At 35.1% G+C, this 21187-nt stretch overlaps 1 protein-coding gene across 8 annotated transcripts; it reads right to left on the bottom strand.

Annotated features, from left to right (window-relative positions):
- Nucleotides 1-646: 646 nt before the first annotated feature.
- LOC111275582 (E3 ubiquitin-protein ligase UPL1-like) lies at nt 647-15309 on the bottom strand. 8 transcript variants are annotated; one of them, XM_022860996.2, is made up of 17 exons: nt 14981-15309; nt 13778-13873; nt 13492-13698; nt 5997-13254; nt 5473-5885; nt 5086-5403; nt 4657-4858; nt 4290-4576; nt 3864-4159; nt 2585-3710; nt 2348-2494; nt 2145-2225; nt 1823-2048; nt 1595-1734; nt 1413-1519; nt 1142-1314; nt 647-1030 (listed from the first exon to the last, which is right to left on the bottom strand). In XM_022860996.2, the coding sequence occupies exons 1-16, from the start codon at nt 15011-15013 to the stop codon at nt 1212-1214; spliced, it is 11040 nt and encodes a 3679-aa protein (XP_022716731.2). In that variant the 5' UTR covers nt 15014-15309; the 3' UTR covers nt 647-1030; nt 1142-1211. The 8 variants fall into 8 exon arrangements, with proteins under 8 accessions (XP_022716731.2, XP_022716732.2, XP_022716729.2 ...); XM_022860997.2 differs by having other exon boundaries at nt 5473-5840; XM_022860994.2 differs by having other exon boundaries at nt 5473-13254.
- Nucleotides 15310-21187: the final 5878 nt, after the last annotated feature.

Genomic DNA, 21187 nt, shown 5'->3' with positions numbered 1-21187 from the left:
AAGAAAGATTTCAATGAAAAATGAATAGATATATTGAATTCAAATCATGTTGGATAAGATGAATTTAAATTTGAATTATTATGATTTGAAGTTTTTGGATTTAAATCAAAAGTAGACTTTATTTTTAGATTTTTATAAAAAGTAATTATAATTATTTCAAATTTAAATTTTCTCTTTTTTTTTATCAATTAATGAAGATTTTCAAATTTGGCTTCGTTTACCACTATTGAATTAAGGAAACCCATGAAATTTTGACAAAACCCCGTTAATGAAGATTTTCAAATTTTAAATTTCATTGAGCCCTTAATATTATATTATCACTTGTATATTTCATCCAAATTTTGTTTAAAAAAATTTTATATCATTATAAATAGATAACATTTAATTTTTATTCGTATCAAATAAAATACTTAATCATGAATTAAGAATCACCTAAATATTAATATTTAATTTTAAATTGAACATTTAACCCGATAATGACAGTGGCAATGGAAAAAGTAGAAGTCAAATGTACAAGGAAAAGAACTATGCTCATTGTTATATATGACTTCCTGGCAATTGAGTAAAAGATATGGAGCTTTCTAGCTTGATTTCTAAGAGCATAAAATTAAAAAAAAAAAAAAAAAAAAAAAAAAAGCCCTTGAAATTTAAGGACACAGAAAAGACAATGTGGGATGATTTAATATAAACAATCACTAACTTATTGTATGAACTAAGCAATAAAGTATGAGGGCATAGGCTAATCCAAAAAGAAAATTAGCCATGTGAGCATTTTCCAGGAATTAGAAAGAAAAACAAAACTTATATAAACAATAGAACCATCTTTGGAGTGCTCCCTCAATCACTTGATAAAAAGAATATCATTTTCCTCTGCATTGTTGCTGTTGAGAAGCCCGCCAGTAATCAAAACTAAAGGCATAAGCAGCATCACTCTCCAATTCTATGCATTCTTTTGGGGCATCTGAAATCCAATTTCTGACACTTTTTAAGATTAGTACCTTTTCCTTGCATTGGCCAAATCCATCAGCTTCTGCACAGGGAAACAGAAAATGAACACACATCAGTAATCAGATTCACGATGGACCAACATGTGGATTTATACATGGGCATATGGAAGTTGAGAACAGGATCTTATACTAACATATAAACTGTAGATCTGTAGATGGATTGCAGGTGTTGCTGGGACAATGACATTGTAATGCAAACTTTGTTCAACCAAAGCCAAAACCCTCACTAGCTTCGTGGATAGCAAGCAGCAAACGTTGCTGAAGCTGTTCCTTGGAGGAATACTCGGGAAGATCTAGCTGATTAAAGCTGGAGTAAAAATAAAAAAGGTTAAAAACAAAATGAAAAGAATATAAATTACAAAATAGGGAAGAAATTCAACACAGCAGTCAAAAATTATTTGTCACCATGTATGTGCAGAAGGCAGCCGCTCAGGAGCTCCATATGCCTTGTGAATCTGAAACCTTTGTGGACCAGAGATGCCCTGCAATGCCTTAAAACCCTCCAATGGCACCTGCACACCCAATAGAATTGATACGGATGCCAACCGACAAGAACCCAAACCATTTAATATAATCAATAAAATTACCTTTGATGTTCCAGTGACAAACTGCAGCAGTCTTGCCATGTCCTCTTTGTTAAAAGCTTTAACAACTTCCCAAAACCATTGAATAAAATGAGATGCAGCTGTATAGCCGGTATACTCGGTATTGGCCTTAAGATCATCCACTGCAAAATAAAAATAATGATCAGATAATAAAATAACCAGAGTTGAACTCGATGACAAGTACAAAAGGAAAGGTTGTGGTAAGCTTACAATCAATTTCAGGGAGTCCACTGATTAGTAACTCAAGCTCTTTATCATTAAAAATTGAAATAAGTTCCCGTGGGACCAATTCGTTAAATCCCTCGAGGAAGGAATTGATTTGAGGACGAATAGCATTTGTCAAGATATGATCAGCAACAAGGTCTACATACTCATGTTTTGTTTCTTCAGTAACTCTGATGTTTCTTCCTCCAGGTTTAAGCTCATAATCAGTAACCTTTTTCAAGTAAAAGATCACAATATCAGAAGATATGAGAGAAAATAACAAGAAAAGAAAAAATATCGGAAAAAAATTCATTATTCATTTAAATACCTCAGTTTTTTCATAAAGTATGTGCTTTTCTTCATCAGCATCCATGCTAAAAGTTAGGTCAGGTATGTCACTCACATCATTCTGAAATAAGACCATGAAAAACAATGAGGGACTAGTCCTTCAAATGGAATCATTAGCTCTAATGCACTATGTGAGAAGTCAGTTTAAAAAACTAGGGGAAGAAATTGCTCAACTAAACCAACCTCCAGCATCCACTTCAGATTCTTGTAATAATCAGGGTCAACTGCCTCAATATCATGGTAGGTCACCTTAACACCAAGTATGTGCTTGTAAAAGGATCGAGTAAAATAAACATCCAAAAGTTGACCATCAAAAAGTGCTTTTGCTACCTGCATATATGATTCACCAAAGAGAAAAATAAGAATAAAACTAAAGCAAATTGCAATAAATACCTCCGAACTTAACAGCCAAGTGACTACCACACGGCCGACAAATTTGAAGTAAGAAAGATGCTCAGTCTGGTAAACAGAATTGGGATTTGGCTGGAAAGTTGCATTGTTCCCCACAGTAGTAAAAAGCAATGCTCCTTTGTCAAAAATAACCCTTGACAGTAACTGATACCATTCTCTTGTTAGACCACCAGCATCAATACCCTCTTCACCTTGAAATTGCACGTTCAAACGACCCTTGAGATCCTGAGTAGGTCGCATTCGTAACTGATTGTAAGAGTCCTCCAAAACATATGCCCGCCGCACACTTATCCGCAGTGGACCAGTGAGGTGCTGTTCGTGCTGTTGCCTTATTCTTGAACGGAAATATGCTCTCTTGTTATCAAAGTCAATCAATCTTGGAACTTTCAGCAACATCGAAAGTGATTTTTCTAACAAGCCAGGATTCTGCCTAACAAAAGCATTCAGAAGTCTGCGATGCTTCTCAGCAAACCTTGCAAATGTGACAGAACCATCAAGCTTCTTCTGAGAATCTCCACTGCACTTAGTGGATATCAAAGCAGAACACTCAGCAGACTCCTTTACTTCTTGTGCAGTTACATTTACATGATCTTGCTGTATGATAGAATGATTTGCATGTAGCTTTTCACACAAAACAAAGAAAGCCTCAATGAAAGGAAGGAGTCTCTGAGTCCCAGGTGGAAGTGGTAACGATGAGGATGTTCCCTGTACATTGTCCCCAACATTTACATTAGACAAAGCTGAACAAAGAGAGCTCTGAGCCAGCTGTGCTTCAGTCATGCCAATACAATTACTCAATTCTTCCCACAATGGCTCTAATGATGCATTTAGTTTCAAAATGGTCGCTTGCTCTTCCTGTTCACCATCACCATCCTGTAGTGTATCATCACCAACAGTTGAAGTGAGTGAACTAAGCACTTGTAGCACACGTAGAATAGCAGATCCAGCCATGGAACCTGCACTCAGACCCAGCATCTGTGTATTCCTCAGAGTTACAAGCTCATTGACAGCCAAACTACTCAATCCGTGAGCTAATTCTGAAAGCTCTGATGTAAAGAACTTGCGATGGGTCATAGCAACTGAGGCCAACTTCTTCAGCACCTCACCAGCTGACATATAAACTTTATCTGACAGCCTGAAAGAAAATATTAGAAAAATTCAGCAAAGGAAAAGAAATAAATAGCTATTCCAGGGGAAATATGTGAAAGAAAAAGGAACATGGAGTTAAAATCCTAAGAAAAATAAATAACTTTCAACACATCCTGAGATAAGAATCAGAACATAATACCCCTCACGACCAAGAAGACTGCACAAATTGTGTAAATCAGACTCTGGCAGCTGCAAGAAAATATTATACAAATCCACATTTCTATGGCTATTGGATGCAGAGGATTCAGCATTGGTACATCTATCCTCTTGATTGGACTCCAGTTCTGACAAAGGAGGATCCTTATGAGCATCACCAGAAGCTTCATTGGTGAGCAGGTTCTGGGAATTTGAATTGTCAACTGCCAAATCAGAGAGTGACTGGCTCACTAATTTTGATGCTGCTATATAGGCAACTACTTCAAGCAAGCCAACAACCTGCACCATTAAAAACCATATTAAGACATAGAATAAGATAGAATATCATATCAATATCCCATTAGGAGTAACAGCCAAAGCTAATGTGTGATAAGATATTTAAAAGAGCAACTCATTAGAACAGTACTACCTGCTCGAGATGGGCAGTGCTGCGCAAAACCAGCGGCAGATTCAAGAGCTTAAGAAATAATATTAAAGGAACATCCACTTCCTGAGAGTTACCCAAGGGTTTTGATAAAACTCCATCCATAATTTTCTCCTTGCCTTTATCTTTCTTGGTTTCTGAGTTTTCTGGAATCAAAGGCTCACAAAGAATTGAAGGATCATAGTGGAACAACATATTTGCAACAGTGGAATGATTTGTAGCCAAATAAGTCAACATCTCAAGAACACGGCGTAGTACAAGAGGTGGAAGACCTATTGCAAAATATAAAATCAAGGGTAAGATAAGGGAAAAGAATGTATAAAGGTGCAATTATATTAGATAAAAGCATTACCGTCAAACAACTGTGATCGACCATAAACAACATTTGACTGGCAACCATAAAGCCTTTGGGAATTAATTGTTGACAAACCATTGCTTGAGCCTTCAGTTTCAGATTGAATCATATCAAGCAAGAGCTTTACCAAAGTGGCCCTCGTAACACTATGTGCACAAAGATTTAACAGAAGCCTCTGCAGAAGACCTTTCCCAAGGGGCTACAAACAGATATACACCAAAACCAGCGTGTTAGAAAAATACAAGAATTTTCAAAATTTTCAAATTTCACTAACAATTTGGAGAAACTAAATTTGAACAAAACCAGTCTTTCCAGGACTAAAACTTAATATTGCATTTCAATCATCAAGTTGATGTTAATGTTGTCAATCTACAACCATTAAGTTTGACTGATCATTGAAACATGAAAAACAGTAAATAGCAATACCTGTGCTAGCCGTAGAAGGCGAATCAAAGCTTTCAAAGAATTTGCATTCAGAAGAGGCTCCCCTTCAATTTCCTTAACTTTTAAGCTATCAGAAATGGTAGAGCCCGACCTTCGACCTGGTGTAACTCCAACACCCCTGTCCATCACTGTTTGCCTATCCAAACCCAAACCATTCCTCCGATTATTTAGCCTGTGGCTACCTCCAAAAAGACTACGTGCCTGGTAATGACTCATTGCTCTGTCCCTAAGCATTTGAGCTTCAGCAAGTAATGGAGAAGGTAATGCTGACAAAACTGCTTCTGAAGAAGTCAAAAGCACCTGGAACAAAGGCTAAAAGGAGTTACAATAGTTCATTTAATAAGGAGGGGGAAAGTTCATATTGCAAACCTCTTCACGCAAATCAGCAGGGAAAGTGGCAATGATCGAAGCGTTATCCATGTCCACAGGTTGACCCTCAGCTTGCTGTGCAACTCTCTGTGCTCTTTGCTGTGCTAACACTTCTGCTTGAATGTCTGGTGGAAGAGCAGCTAAGAACTCAGGATCAATATCATCTGCTGAAGGTGGCACATAAGTTGGAGGTTGAACAGGTTGAGCTTGTTGGGAAGCCAAAACTTCTGCCCGTAGATCTGCAGGTAGCGCCTCCAAAAAGGTAGGATCAATGGCATTAGCTCCAGAAGCCTCATTATTGACACTAGTTTGGTCAGCCTGACTAGCATCCTGAGCATCTAGGTTGTTTTGCCGAGAAGCTGGCTCCTCTGCACCAATTTCAGAAGAAGGAATGGATTGTCCATTTTGGTTCCCTTCGGCATTAGTTGTATTCATGTCAACATCAACACTTTCAAGAAATAATGACACATTAGAATCACCAGGGTTAAGCATCTCCAAACCAGAATCAGCCAAAACATTATTACCTGCCTGACCGTCTGCTCCAGGCAATCCGTCAGCACCCAATGCCAGAATCGAGAGGTTTCCAGGCACACCAGAATCCCCCTCAGGCAAGTTAACCATATCAGAAATTTGCTCTACTTGATCAGCAGCAGTGACATTCCCTTGCCCAATTTCCATGCTATCATACTCATTTGGTGCACCGTTCAAAGACAGTGGCTGAGTTAATATCCCTTCATGCCCCTGAACAGATTCAGCCGCATCACCAATGATTGGCAGAGGATTGAGCTGCTCATAGCACGAAACACTTTCAATTGTAGGATTAAGTTCATGTGAAATTTCATTGCCATTTTCTTGCTGCTGATCTTCACTCTGCTGACTGCTGGCATTGTCTCCCTCTACCGCAGGTTTGCCATCATTTGATGGAAGAGCATCTGATGGTTGTGTCTCCTGGATTCCAGAATTTTGCGATTGCCTTTCCGCCAAATTGTTGGCTGGAGCAGTACTGTGTAAATGAGATAAAAACAGTTCCTCTACTGCCTGTGCAATTGCTGCAGCTTGAGCGCTTGCTTGTGGCTGGCCGTCATCAGTCCACCGCCCATCACCAGGCCCCCTTCTCCCTAGCAAATGCAATGAGTCCATGCCTACAGAATAATCAGCTAAAGGCGGCGGTGCTGCACTACCCAATCGATCACCAAACAGACTACTTGGTGCATGATCATATGCCAGAACAGGAGCATCAAACATGTAGAAATGAGTAACATCAAAACTCCCAGATGAGAGAGCTTCCAAATCCCTGGATGAATTTACACCTGATGACCACATTGAGCTCAAGTCCCCTGACTGCTGTGGTCTTAACAGAAGAGGATGTTGAAAGCTATTTACTTCCGTAACAGAAGGCTCAAAGGAAGACCTACCATTAGATCGCCTGTGTTCAAAACCTACAGGCCTACGAAGACCAAAGAGATCATCGACATTCACACCTTGAAAAGGCTCATCAAGGACTTCCCTCCTCCACCTTACCTCATGAAAGTCATCATCTTCTTCATCCATCATGTCATCATTATAGTCATCTCCCAAACCAGTATCATCATGGTCCTCCACATCAGTATCAGCTAGAGACATCATCCCAGCACCATCTTCTGCTATATCCTCATCCTCATCCTCCCCCTCGTCATCATCCTCATCATCCTCCCCATCATCTGCCATGTCATCATCCTCATCGCCCATATCATCATCCACCCTATTCTCCACTTGGAATGTCATCTCAATTTGGTCAGTATTGTGTAATACACCTTCATCCATTTCTTCACGCATGAAATCCATCCCAAGTTCTGTGGGTCTGTTGCTAGCTGCTGTCTCCTCCACTTCAACTCTCATATCTTGTTCAATAGAATCATTTGGATTTGCATTGTGATCGCCTTCAATTTGTGAAGTTCCTTGATGTTGCTGTTGAGCAGTATCCTCCAAATCTACAACTACTTGTTGACCACCCCCATTCTGATTGTGCTCTATGGCCTCAGCAGTAGATACAGTTATCTGATCAGCATGTCTTCCATTTGAAGACAATGACTTCTTCTTGTTGGACCTTTCAGACTTGAAAACCTGCTCATTTGCATTAGCAGCCCTAGTCAGGCTTTCCAAAGCCTTGAGTATCAGATTTACAGTTTTGGGTGCATCAGGATGATCCAAATCAATCACTTCAAGAATGTTGGTTAGACACTGAACCACTCCTCCCTCAATCATGCTTTTTGCTATATCAGGCGAGCAGCCTGTACCAGGTAAGTTGCTTGAGGATGAGTTCTTTGACAAAATTGAATAGGCCAAATCAGCAAAAGCAAAAACCCTTTTATCAGGCACCAGGGAGCCCTTCATTGAATTTCTTTCCAAATTTGAGAAAGAAGATAATGCTTTCACAAGTTCATTAATCACCCTTTTACGGCCTTCACTGGAACGACCACATAGAACCACCAGAAACCATGAAGCTTTTTCAGACAACTTGTCCCTCAATTCATCAGGTCCTGCAGATTTATCAACAGATAGTGGAAGCAACCTATGTAAAATATGAGGAAGAATGCCAGGGGTTCCAGATGCATCTGCTTCATTAGACACACGAAGTTGACCCATTTCTGAATCCCTTTTCAATATGACCCCTACAGCATGTACATACATTAAAAGAATATCACTCAATAACTTAAGGACAAAAATCACCTTAGCAAGCCCTGCAAATCTTTCAGTTTCAGACTCCATTTTGCTTCTTTCTTCAACCTTCGATTTACCCTTCACCTTGCTTGCAGGTTCATCAATCTCCATTGAAGTTAAGTCACTCGCACTAACGTCCTGGCCTTTGGCAGAAGAACATTTCAAAACTATTTCAAGAAGCTGATCAATCACTTGAGCAAGATTGGCTGGAACCCTTTTGTGGCCTTTGGAACATCTACCTGTTCCATCATTTACCTTATTCTCGGTAATTCGCACAGATTCATTTGAAGATAATCCAAGTTCAGCACCAGAAGCTTTCAATTTGTCCTTCTCTCTCTCTTTTTCCTTCAATAGAACTACAAAGGGTCTTCCACCTGACAACTCCAACTGACAAACTGCAGCTGAAGCTTTCATAAAAACTACAGGATCTCTACAGATAACAGGTGCCATTGATGTTAAAAATGTTCGAGGCGAAACACGTCCAGCATGCCTGCTTCCACTCAAATTCTGTCTAATCTCCAATTCCATAGCAGTTTGCAAAGTCTGAGGATCTTCAAGGAGATGTCTGATAATGGCAGATGCAACAGTATCATAACCGGGGAAAAAACAAGCTCTTGGAAGACGAAAAAGAGCAACCAAGCCTCCATTCTCAAGAAATTGCAAAGCTAGAGCATGTGTTTTTGTTAAACGAGCACATAACTGCAGAACAGCCTGCATGACCATTGCTGGAACATGCTGCTGGATTAGGTCACAAGCAACAAGCAGCAACTTATGACTCTCTTCTATACTCAAGTAGCCAATAGATCTACCCAATATTTTCTCAAATGGAGTTATAGATTCCTTCACACGCTGACCCTCCACCATCTCAGAAAATATTATTGGATGAGACTGCAACATGTTATCCAAGACCAACAGTAAAGCACTGATGCATTTTGGTGCCATAATTTCATTCCCCAACTCATTTTTAGCCTTGAAGTCGCTCAGGATATCAATAGTAGCAGGTACTATACCCTTCTGGGCAGCAATTTTACGAGTATTGCCATCCTCAGAAAGAAGCAGTGCTAAAATATGAGAAATCATACACAATGCACTAGAATCCTTTGAAAAATCCAGCGGACACAGCTTCAGTTGCTGAATAAGAAAGGATAACACTCTTGGGCGCTCTTTTCCTTTGTTACGATTGCACAATGTTACAAGCAAGTCTGTCAATGAAAATGCCATGCTATCACTACTCTGGAACAACTTCACAGATGCACTAAGGATATCATGAATTGGAGGTTCTGAAGGCTGCCCTTCTTCTGTCATGACATCCATTGGCTTGTCAACACTGTCAACTTTGGATGTCTCTGATGAATTTCCAAGTGATAAAGCAAGCGCCCGAGCCAGTTCATCATCCTCTTGCACAGGATCTTCAGTATGATTAATCAGCCACTCCATGGCCATCTCAACACTATTTGTTTCAACTCGCCTCAGTGCTTCCTCTGCCCTAGCCCTTGAAAAACCCATCTCAACAATGGTGGCAATGGTACCTTCATCTGGTGGTGGTGGTGGCATGAAACGTTGGTTTGTACTTCCTGTAATGCTACTGCGGTTTCGTTTCACATCTCCAACACCCGAGTATACATGCATGACAATCGAAACAACTGAAGCCACAAAACCTGGACTACAATTAGGAAACAAAGGATGGTTCCAGATAGGTAGAATCACATCCAGCACCTGACATTGCAACATACGCAAAAAGGTTTCTGGATCCCTAGGAACAGGGAAAAGCCCAATTGACAAACCAGCAGCAACTGGCTGAACAAGCAGCTGAGTATGGGATGCAGAATTCCCAAACAGAAGTATCGTAGAATTAACAAAATACTCAAGAATGCGGCAGTAGCATTGCAATGTATCAAGCAGCCATGTACTGTGTGAAAATTTATTTGTTTCACCTGCCTTCTCATGTTCAATACCAGGTGTAGGGATAGAGTATGGTAGTGTCCACAATAACTGACTAGTAGCTTCAAAGGTGGTAAGTAGCTCCTTAAAGGTTCCATGGACGTAGAAATTATTAACCATTGCTGTATAACATGTACGCCGCCTGCTGTCAAATGTCAGTGCTCCCATGTCATCCACAACTTTTCCAAGGTACCGGCACTTGACTGAAAGTGATGTATCAAGCCCCGAAGAAGAATAGCCAGAAAAACTCAGTGCCTCAAGAAATATTTTAGCCAGGGCCATACCAAGGGTCTTTGAAGCCAAACTTAATGATCCTAAATCTGCTCTACGACGGTTTGGTGAGGTAAACCCCTTCACAAGAGCTGTGAAAAAAGACCGTAATGTGGAAGCAAGCTTGTTAAGAATTTCTATCACAAGAAGATGAGGACTTTTGACTTTCAAATCCTGGAGAGATGACATCTCTGGTAAATTGGGAGAAACTTCAGAATCAATATGTAAAGCATGCAGGTGTCGGCCATTCCTTCCACCCCTTAAATGGGACAAACCATGTCGACTACGACGGTGCAAATATTCTGGTGACCGAAGAAGTGAAAGATACTCTCGTTCAGCACTCCCCAAAGACTGAGAACCACTCCTAATAGAAACTGGGTTCATATACCTCACAGCTGGGATACTGGCATCATCATCACTTTCTCTTCCAGCAGCAGCATTTGACGGAGCTGTATCTGTACTCTCACTTTCTTGATCAGCATTCCGCTTCTCATCAGCCACGGAATCATTAGATAAAGAAATTTGCCATATTATTTCCCTGTATGTCCTCCCAAGATCTTTCAATACATCGGCATCTGCAGAGCTCAATTCAGAGACAACACTTGTTGTTCCCTTCAAAAGAAAATTGGAAAGACACAATATACCTTCAAGACTAGAAAGAAATTTCAAAATCTTAGTTTGATTTCCAGGTTCAACAGCAGCTAGCTGAGTTCCTCCAATAGAAGCTAACAGTTCATTTGTTGACTTAAGATGTTCCCTCAGGAATGAACAAACTGCCTGAGCCAAAGATGCAGAATGCTGAAGCGAAAAGTTCTTGAAGGCAACAGAAATGCTCTCTCCAGCTGATGCTGAAACAGGCATTAAAGGCAAGGTAAACAACTGTAGGACAGCATCAATCCCCTTCTTTTCAACAAAAAAACGGCATGTCTCAGCATTCTGAAGAATGTTTTCAAGAAGACGGCCTACATTGCTTATACAATCAGGAAGAAACAATTCAATGTTCATCAAAGAAGTATCAGAAGACAGCTGCTCTGAACTCTCGATCCTTGAAGATTCCCTGTCATCTCGCTGAATCAAATTCCTCTCTTCAGCATCAGTTTCCATGGGAACAGGGGCAGAAGATTCAGCAGCAAGACAAGAACTGTCAACCCCAGATCCAATTTTCAGTATGACATTCAAGATCTCAATCACCATATCCACTCCAGGAGCACGCAATGAAGAAGCATGGCGCATAAGTTCATCCAAGCCACTTGACAAGGAGCCAGGAGTATCTCCAGTGAGAGAACGCAAATAGGTTCTAGAAGTAAATATCTGGACAAAGCACCTCAAAGCATTGCGATCTTCCACAGCCCGAAGACCATTAATATTAAGACACAATGCATCCAAACAGTGAGGTATGCATGTTATGGCTTCTGCAGAGCAGAGAACACCATCCATTATAGCATCTAGAAAGGCAGATGGAAGACCAGCCGCATCCAAGACAGGAAAGCATGTAGGATCCTTGTGAATTAAATCACTCATAACAGTTGCTGCAAGTGCAAATACTCCCCCACCAAAATCTTTTGCTCGTCTAAATATGATACACAAGCATTGTGGCAACAAACTCTCCTCAGATCCATAAACACGTGCAGTGTTTCCAGGGACATATGTTCCAAGAGATATAGCACGTAACAAAGCTTTCATGAGTAGCCGCCGATGATAGGAAACTAATGCTTCAGAATATAAAGGCTGCATGTTGTCAAGTTCAGTTGAAGCACCTGCAACTACTTGTGAACTCCTCCCACTACAATCAGGATCTTCTACTTGTTCCTTCGGACTGTTTTCCACGTAAGAAACTTCAAGTTTCAAGCGAGAGATTGTATCATCTAAACCACCCATGTCTCTAAACAATGCAGCTGCATGATCACTATAATCCATGAAGGCCATGAAGGCTTCCAGAATATCGACAGCTGCACTAACCAAATGCAGATGCTGAGGATCAGTATCTTTAAGCAAAGGTAGAAGAGTAGGGATAAACTCTGCTTCATGCATGGCTGAGCAACGTGATGATGAAGAAACCAAAGCAGTAACAAGAGATAAGAGAGCCTCAGCAAACACAACAGACGAATTTGAGGTATTGCTAATAACAGAATCAATGGCTTTCCGCATGAGGCTGGATAGGATGCCTCGGTGTCCACTAGATGTGACAGTAGTCAATACAGTTGGCTGGCGGGACCGATCTTGACAAAGAGCAACCAGAGAAAGCAGACATAAAATTTGAATCTTCTCAGGAACTGCATCTTCATAGCTCAGTAAAGTAACTAACTCGTTGACAAACTCAGGCTCGTTATTGAAGAAAGAAACTAGGTCATCAGCATCACTGCTTGTCTGAACAAGAACAATGAAGGCATACAAGCGAATGCGTGTATACTGCTGCCGAGATGTAAAAGAGCCAAAAGCCCTTGAAAATCGCAATCTTGACAATAAAGAAAATCTTAAATTATTTGGTACTTTATACTCAGCAACTAATTTATTCAAGAGTTCCAAATCAGTCTCTGGATGCATGTTGATGTTAGGTAAATGAATAATTTGTAAACCTCGGGTTGACTTTTCAGAGGCAGAGAACTCATTTGATGCATAGAACTCAAAATGGAGAGTACAACCTAGATCATCAGCAACTCTATCACACCCATTCTGTAAAGCACATGTAATCAATCCTAGACCCTCTTCCTTTCCCCCCCAACCTTGTGCAAGAGCAAATAACTTGGAATTCAAAGATGCATCTCTGATAGAGTACTTTCCACTTGTTTTGTTGAAGAAAGCAGCTAGAGTTTGCAAGCAAGCCTCAACGACATCAGCATCAGTAGATGCAAGCAAGGATGAGAGATGCTGCTGCAAACCACAAGAAACCAAAAACAAGAAAATTAAGAAGAGATGAGAGAAAGAAGCGAAAATGATTGACATATTAATCGCCTCAAAGTAATTAAATATGACCGATCTGTCACTTGGAAAGAAATGCAAAAAGATTTCAAGATTGTAAAGTATACAGTTTAACTAACATATTTAATAAAAAAAAAAAGTGCCTAGTTTATAATGCAAAAGAACAGGATTTCCGAGACCAAAAAATACCTCATAAGAGCTATAGAAATGCTTATTTGTGCAGTTTTCCAAGACTATTCTTATAACACGAAGAATTTGAAGAATTGCTTCCCTTGGGAAAGGAGGATCAGATCCCAAAAAATTATCCTCAACCTGCAAATCTTTTCTTGATTTTATATGCTTCTCAAAAAATGTATCAAAATGGTTAAAAAGCTCAATCCAATGATGAAAATCTCCCTGCATCAATAACAACAAAGTGTAAATAACTGCATTACAGAAACTACAACATCTTATCAGATAAAGGTTACAAAGGCACCTTATCAAACTCCCAAACGAAATTTTTTAGTGGTTCCTCTATATTCTCGAGCGGCACAGACGTGACGCTATTGATGAAGTATCTGATTTTGGCAGGCTGACACAAATCAAAAAGAAAAACAGTTACTTTATTTATAAGCATCAATATATTTCTGGATATTCATATCCTACCAACATAAACAGAAAGCAGAATTACTAGACCAAAAGGGACAGCAAAGAGAGAAACAAGACAGCAAGTAATTAGAAAAATACACCAATGCCAATATCTCAGCTTCCTAAAATAAATAACTTCTAGAAGGGAAAAACATAAACATACCACAAAAGGAACCAAATTTTGTTTCCATTGCTCTCTAAGCATATAATCTCAAGTCTCCGCAAAAAACCATTGCCAATAAAAATAGATTGCTTACCTTTCAACAATCAGTCCCCTTAGACAAGTAGCTATACTTTATACAATCAAAATGTATTGAGATCACTCTATGTGCCTATCAGCTACATTTAGCCTACTTCTTGGGCATGAGCATAGGACTTATATGTATATCCTTGCATTTTGTAAACAACAGACAGAACAACATTGCAACAAATGCAAGAAAACTTATTTTCTTTAAATTTCTAAAATTACACCATATTCAAAATTCAAGAAACAATGCCTCGACCAGTTGCCAATAAAATGTAGCCAATAAGTCGATTTCATTTCAATGTCATTTTGACTTAGTTTTTTATTTGATGACAGATAATTTTATTTAGGTTTTTCAAACTGGAAATTTGCTTCAAAACCCAAATAATTTTAAAGGCTCTTTCATTCAAATTTCAAAGTAAATATTTAAGTTCATGTCACCTCCTATCGTTTTCCTGGCCAACTAATCAAATAGAGCACTACTTATTTGTCCCTATACTACAAGGTATTAAAGGAAATCAGAAAATACTTACAATATTTCAAAAGATTAATAAATTAGAAATATTATATATGAACCATTCCACCACTGTCTCAACTGGACTATTATATCAAAAAAAAAAAAAAAGGAACAAAATTGAAAGATCAAAACTTTGCTTAAAATAACATAAAATCTTTTACCTTGATCAATAAAAAACAAATAAGAATCCAAACTGCATAACATTTTAACAGCTAAAACAACACCGAAAAATCGAAAACCAAAAAAATACAATAAAATTGAATTGAAAAAATGGATACCCTTTTACTTACCACTTCTAAACACCTCCTCCGCTTGAGCTTCATATTCAGCAGAAACAGAACATCTCAGGAATTAAAGTTTACGATTTTGAGAATCGATCAATTCTCAAGGCAATCGAGAATTGATCGAAGCGTTGAAAAAAGTTACAAATTAAAGAAAAAGTTAGGGCTTTTTTCTTAATTATCACCGTTAAAATTTGGAGGAAAAAGTGGGATTGATAATAAAAGGGAATTTGGGGGAAAAGTTGGGATTTTGCGATAGGAAATTAGGGTTTTTGATGAGATCAAAGAAAGAGAGAAAAGAAGAGAAAGAAGTTGAGAAGAATTCTATTAACCGGAGTAGCTATAAAAAAAAGTGTCATAAATATTTATAGTGAAAACAGAAAAATAAATAAATAAATAATATGAAAATTGAAGATATTTTACTGGAAGAAGAATGAAAAAGAAAATGTTTTTTTATTTGTTTTTTAATTTCTTTGTATTTCTTTTTTTCGAAAATATGAACTTCAAATTTAACTTATCTCAAAACAGAATACCACAATGACATTGTTCAATCTTATTTATTAGATTTATTTAACAAATTTTTATATTTCACTTTGTTAATTTATTAAAATTTGTCAAAATTTTGAATTTCGATAAATATATTTTTTATAATAAATATATTCTTAAGACATATAAGAAATATATTTTTTAAAATTATAATTTAAGTAAATGTAACCAAAAACCCAATAATGAATGTCATAATGTAATAGTTCGGGTTCGATCACTATATGCGAAAAGTTATGAGTCATTATCAATTTTTTTGCTTTATTATGATTGGCCACCAATCTTATTTTTTATCTATGAAATCAAAATTAGATTTAAAAATACAATCACATGTAGGGAAGATTATAATATTCTCACAATACTCGTTCGAAAATGATATCAATTAATCTTATATGATCTTAAATTGATCTTATTCGATTAGTTTTTTACTTATTTTTATTATTACTATTATTTATTATATTTTTATTATTAAAAATTTTTTAAACTATTCTCAATACTTTCGATATAACTTTAAAAAATATTTTCACTTTAAGAGTATTTAAAAAAATCACTTATTTTTTTGAAAGAGCTCCATTATCATCTTTATTTTAATATTTTGTTTCAAACAAAGTAGATCATAATTCTCATATATAAATACTTACGATAAAAATTTGGAGAAAAGTCACCAATTGTAACTTCTTTTTGATTTCTTGACAAAAAATTTAATTTATTTTGTAATATTAATTTATTGTTTATTTTATTATTGAAGTAAAAAAATTATTAGTTAAATTCTCAAAATATTTTCAGCACTTTTGAAATATTTTTAAAAAATTGCTTGCTTCAGAAATTTTGATAAAATCACTACTCGTAACTTCTATTCTTTTAAAATTTTATTTACCTTAACTATCTAAGTATTTTTTATATTTTATTAATTTTTATTGAAAAGATTTTCAAAAATCTAACCTACATTTTTGACAAAATTTTGAGAAATATTTTTTAAAGAATCATTACTTCTGATTTTATTACTATTGTTATAATTATTTTTTATATGCATTTATTTAACTTTTTTTCTATTTATTTGTAGTGAATATGGTTATTATTATTTTTATGAAAAATTTTAAAAATATTTTCAACACTTTTGAAATATTTTAAAATTTTTCTTTATAAGAAAAATCACCACTTGCGATTTTATTTTTTATTAATAATTTATTATTATTGGTTTTTTTATATTTTTTCTTTATTCTTGTTCATTAAAATTTTTATTATTATTATTTCATTTTTTAAAAATATTTAAGAGGAAATTAAAATTTTCAAAATTTCCTACATTTATTTTTTAGCAATTATTTTAAATTAATTTCAATAAAAAATATTTTATACTTTCTACCATTTATTTTATTTTTCTATCAAAAGTTTATACAAAAATAAAATTAAAATAATAAAAAAATCATAAATTAAATAATAGAAATATATAAAAAAATTAAGCAAAAAAATAAAAAAATAAAAAGTTACAGGGAAAATACTTAAAATGCCTATGATCAACATTGGTCAAAAGAGCAATTAAACAATGCGGTTAATTAGTTTAACGGTTTTCTAACGGTTTAACAGTCTAGCACCAGTTCACAGCAGAAGCTAGGTTGAGTGCACGGATCTCTAATCAAATTTGGGTCCAAGCGCAGATCCTCTAGGTCCTAAACAACCTTGTTTTGTAAAAAAAAAAAAAAAAATGGCAACAACTATAAAAACTCTTTTTTTTTTTCATTTTCTTTCTTCTCCTTCTCTTTCTGCCTCTATTTTTTCCCATATTTTCTCTCTCTCTAGCCCAACCGGCCATCCCTGTTTTCAAAATTCGACACCAATGCGTTATGCCGTCCGTCAGTTACTGTAGCCGAAAAAAATTTAAAAAACTCCAAGATCTTCATCTCAAGCCCTTCAACACAGATCTAAGCCTATTTTTGTGAGAAATTACTCCAAACAATACAAATCAGACCTGAAAGATTCAACCAAAAGTTTTTTTTTTAATTTTGGTTTTAATTTTTTATTTTTGGTTTTATTTTTATTTAGCATTGTTGGTTCCCGGATTGGGATTTTCTTTAGTTTGTGTTTGTTTGGTTTGTTTTGGGTTTTGGTTTTTGGTTTTTTTTTTTTTTGACAAAAAGCTTTTTTTTTAATTTGGTAGAATCTTTTTTTAAATCTAAATTTTTTTTTTTTATTTTCAGCAAGCTTTTTTTCGTGGATTTTTCTTATAGGTTAGTCTTAGATACTCTATTTATAAAGCTAAACAAGATCAAAATCTTAAAAAATCAAAGATTTTTGTTGAAATTTGGCTACCTAAAACAAGGTCGGTTGTCAATGTGGTAGTTGGCGACTGGCAGAAAAAAGACCATAAAAGAAAAAAAATAAAAAAATAAAATAAAGATAAATAATAATAATAATAATAATAATATTTGGATTAATAGATACTGGACAAAATGAGTATCTACAACCACCCCTCTTTGTTTATTTTTAAGAATAAAAAATAAGACAAAAACCAAAAGACAACCATTTTGTTCAGACAAACACATACAAAAGATAAAACATCAAACATAAAGTTTTTTTCTCTTTTTTTTTTTAATATGAAAGGTTTCTCTAAGTAGAGACTCGATAACTTTTAAAAATTTAAAGGACTCATCTATGTAGAGGCTCAATGAAAATAAATTTAAAAAGCTCTTCTAAGCAAAAAACTCAACGAAAATAAATTGAAACAAAAACATAGATATCACCATCGAAAAATAACTTCGGATATCACCATCGAAAAGATACGAATAACTTTAAATATCGCCACCGAAAAAAATATGGATATCACTACCAAGAAGATACAAATGACTTCGGATATCACCATCGAAAAAAACTCGAATATCACCATTAAGAAAATGCAAATGATTTCGGATATTGGCACCGAAGAAAAATTAGATATCACCACTAAAAATATGTGAATGACTATGGATATCGCCATTGAAAAAAGCTCAAATATCACCATCAAAAAAATACAATTCTAGGTTTAACACTTGGATATCAGCACCAAGAAGACGTAATTCTAGCTTTAACATTCGGATATTACTATCGATAAGATGCAAATGATTTTGGATATCACCACCGAAAACATTTTGAATATCATCACCAAAGAAATTTCGGATATCATCACTGAAGGAAACTCAAATATCACCATCGAAAAAATATAATTTCAGCTTTAACACTCAGATATCACCATCGAGAAGATATATGATTTTAAATATCATCATCGAAGGAAACTCAAATATCATCACCTAGAAATATGTAATTTCAGCTTTAACACTCAGACATTACCATAGAGAAAATGCAAACAATTTTTAATACTTGATATCATCACTGAGTAATTTTGAAAAAAGGCTCAGATATCACCATCAAATAAAATGAAATCCATATTTTAATACTCAAATATCACCACTGAATACTTTGAAAACAATTTATCACAATATTTTTCTTAATTGATGTCAATTTCATCAGGTTAACAACTTTCATGCCAGTTAGAATAGGCTTAAAGCTTTCATCTTGTGCCATCTTATTGAAATTCTTAAAAATTCTTAATCTTTTGAATATGTTTTTACCCTTTCTTTTCTTTTATCTTCTTTAATGTTTCTAAAATTGGCGAACACCATTACGATGCACATGTCTTTTTTTAAAATAATGATGCAAATTAAATGCAAATGTCTTTTACAAAAATTCCAATACTTACATTCCTATCAATGATGGACAAGCTAATGATGCAAATGAAAAGTCAAAAGATTCAAATGTTCAAAATTTTCTTTTATTAAAAAAATTCAAAATATATAACTGCCCAAATTCTTCTTTTCTTAAATTTTTCAAAGTTCTTGTTCTTTCAATCTCGAATCTTTTATCTCATTTCATATCTAAATCCTTTCTTTGCCGTTCATTTTTCATCAATCTCTGCTTTCTTTATTCACAATTTAGATTTTTTTACTTTTCTTTCCATTTTTTCATTTTCAGATCAAATATGCAAATGATTAACTTGAACTTGATGAAAGGGAATTGAAGAAAATAATTCATCAAATTATGGTGGAACTCAACTGATTAAACATACTTTTGTATTAAAAAGTGCTTTTATTATGCCACTCATTTTTTTAAAAAAATTTTTTCAATATTTTATTTTCCTTCCCTAAAAATATTTTATTTTAATGACAAAATTTTCACAAAAAATTACCTTAGTCAACCTTTATGAAACGATGTGACGCTTAAGTCTCTAAAAAAAATGGTGATCATTATTATGTACATATATAAACAAATGGCAATTTCATCTTTTCAAATGGCTTAGATGGTTTATTGCCAAATTGAGGTCTTGATTATCAAAAGGGATCTCATAACTTGATATGAAAAATTGAATTTTTATCTAGGCTTAAAAACAAATTCCTTTGGAAGGTTTTTTTACAGTACAATCAAATTTGACATCCTATTCAATATCACAATGTAGTATTTTAATAGATATCAAAACCAACTATGGTAAATTCAAGATTATATTGGGAAAGGCTAGGATTTTCTATGATAACCCTTGCACACATCTTAATCATTGGTTGCAATAAGTTTTTACGTTGCAATCTCATTCTTGCTCTAGACTACTCATTTTTGGGTTTTCACCCTAAAGCTTTTTTTTTTTAATTTTTTTGTTTTATTTTTTTGACGATTTCTTCGTGCACTCAAGTACTCTTGCGAAAGAGAAAAATTTTCAAAGAAAAGAGGCAAGAGTGAAGTTGGTAATGAGGATTCTACAATGAACAAATTTTCAGTTTAAGTATCCATATTTGATCAAAACAGACTTTTCGAAATATATAACATAGGCTAGGGTTCGAAGTTCTAAAAGAATGGATAAATAAGCTCAAAATATATGTTTAAAAGAGAATAGACTAAGTACCATTTTATAACATGTGAAAGACTTTTTTTCGGGCATTTATCGATTTTATTTCTTCAGTCTTAATATCCCGTCATCTCATTTTTTTTTCTTTTTTTTTTTGTTTTGTTTTTATCATTTCCACTTTTGCTTTTTCTTACTTATTTGAACTTTTGTTGGAATATATTCAAAATTTTTAAAGCTCAATTTATTTGACATTTGCCCCTATAACATAAGGCATTCTTCCTTTGTTATTGAAACATAACTTAATCAAATAGATTATTCTTTGTATTTTCTCCTAATGTAAAGGATGATATTCGATCAATGTTTTATTTAGAAATAATTCATTAGGCTCAAAAGGGAAAGCAAATGGATAATTTTTTTTGTGAAATGATAAAACAATGATCATTTATCATCTCAAGCCCTGTTATTTGTGCTAAAGAGTGATTCTTTGAAAATTTTGAATCTTATTTTTATCACATTTCTTTCTATTTCATCATTTTTTTTCTTTTTTGGATCATTTGAATATCCAGAATGCATAGTGTAACCATCGACCTTTTTTTTCTTTTATTTTCATAACTTATATGATAACCAATTTTTGTCTTATCTTGATAAGCCAATAAGATTTATGTGATAATGAAAATCTTATTGAAAGGGTTTATTTAGGTCCTGATTATGCACCAAATTAGATAATGGCATGGACTAGGTAATCTTGGGACAATAGGAAATCATGCTCTTGTCAATATGCCCCTAGATAAAAAATGGTGCATTTGGGT

This window comes from Durio zibethinus, chromosome 25 (assembly GCF_047325235.1).
Source record: "Durio zibethinus cultivar Kanyao isolate XHJ-2024 chromosome 25, ASM4732523v1, whole genome shotgun sequence".
Taxonomy (NCBI): domain Eukaryota; kingdom Viridiplantae; phylum Streptophyta; class Magnoliopsida; order Malvales; family Malvaceae; genus Durio; species Durio zibethinus.
The sequence above is the reverse complement of the archived record's forward strand: the minus strand, read 5'-3'. Positions and strand labels throughout refer to the sequence as shown.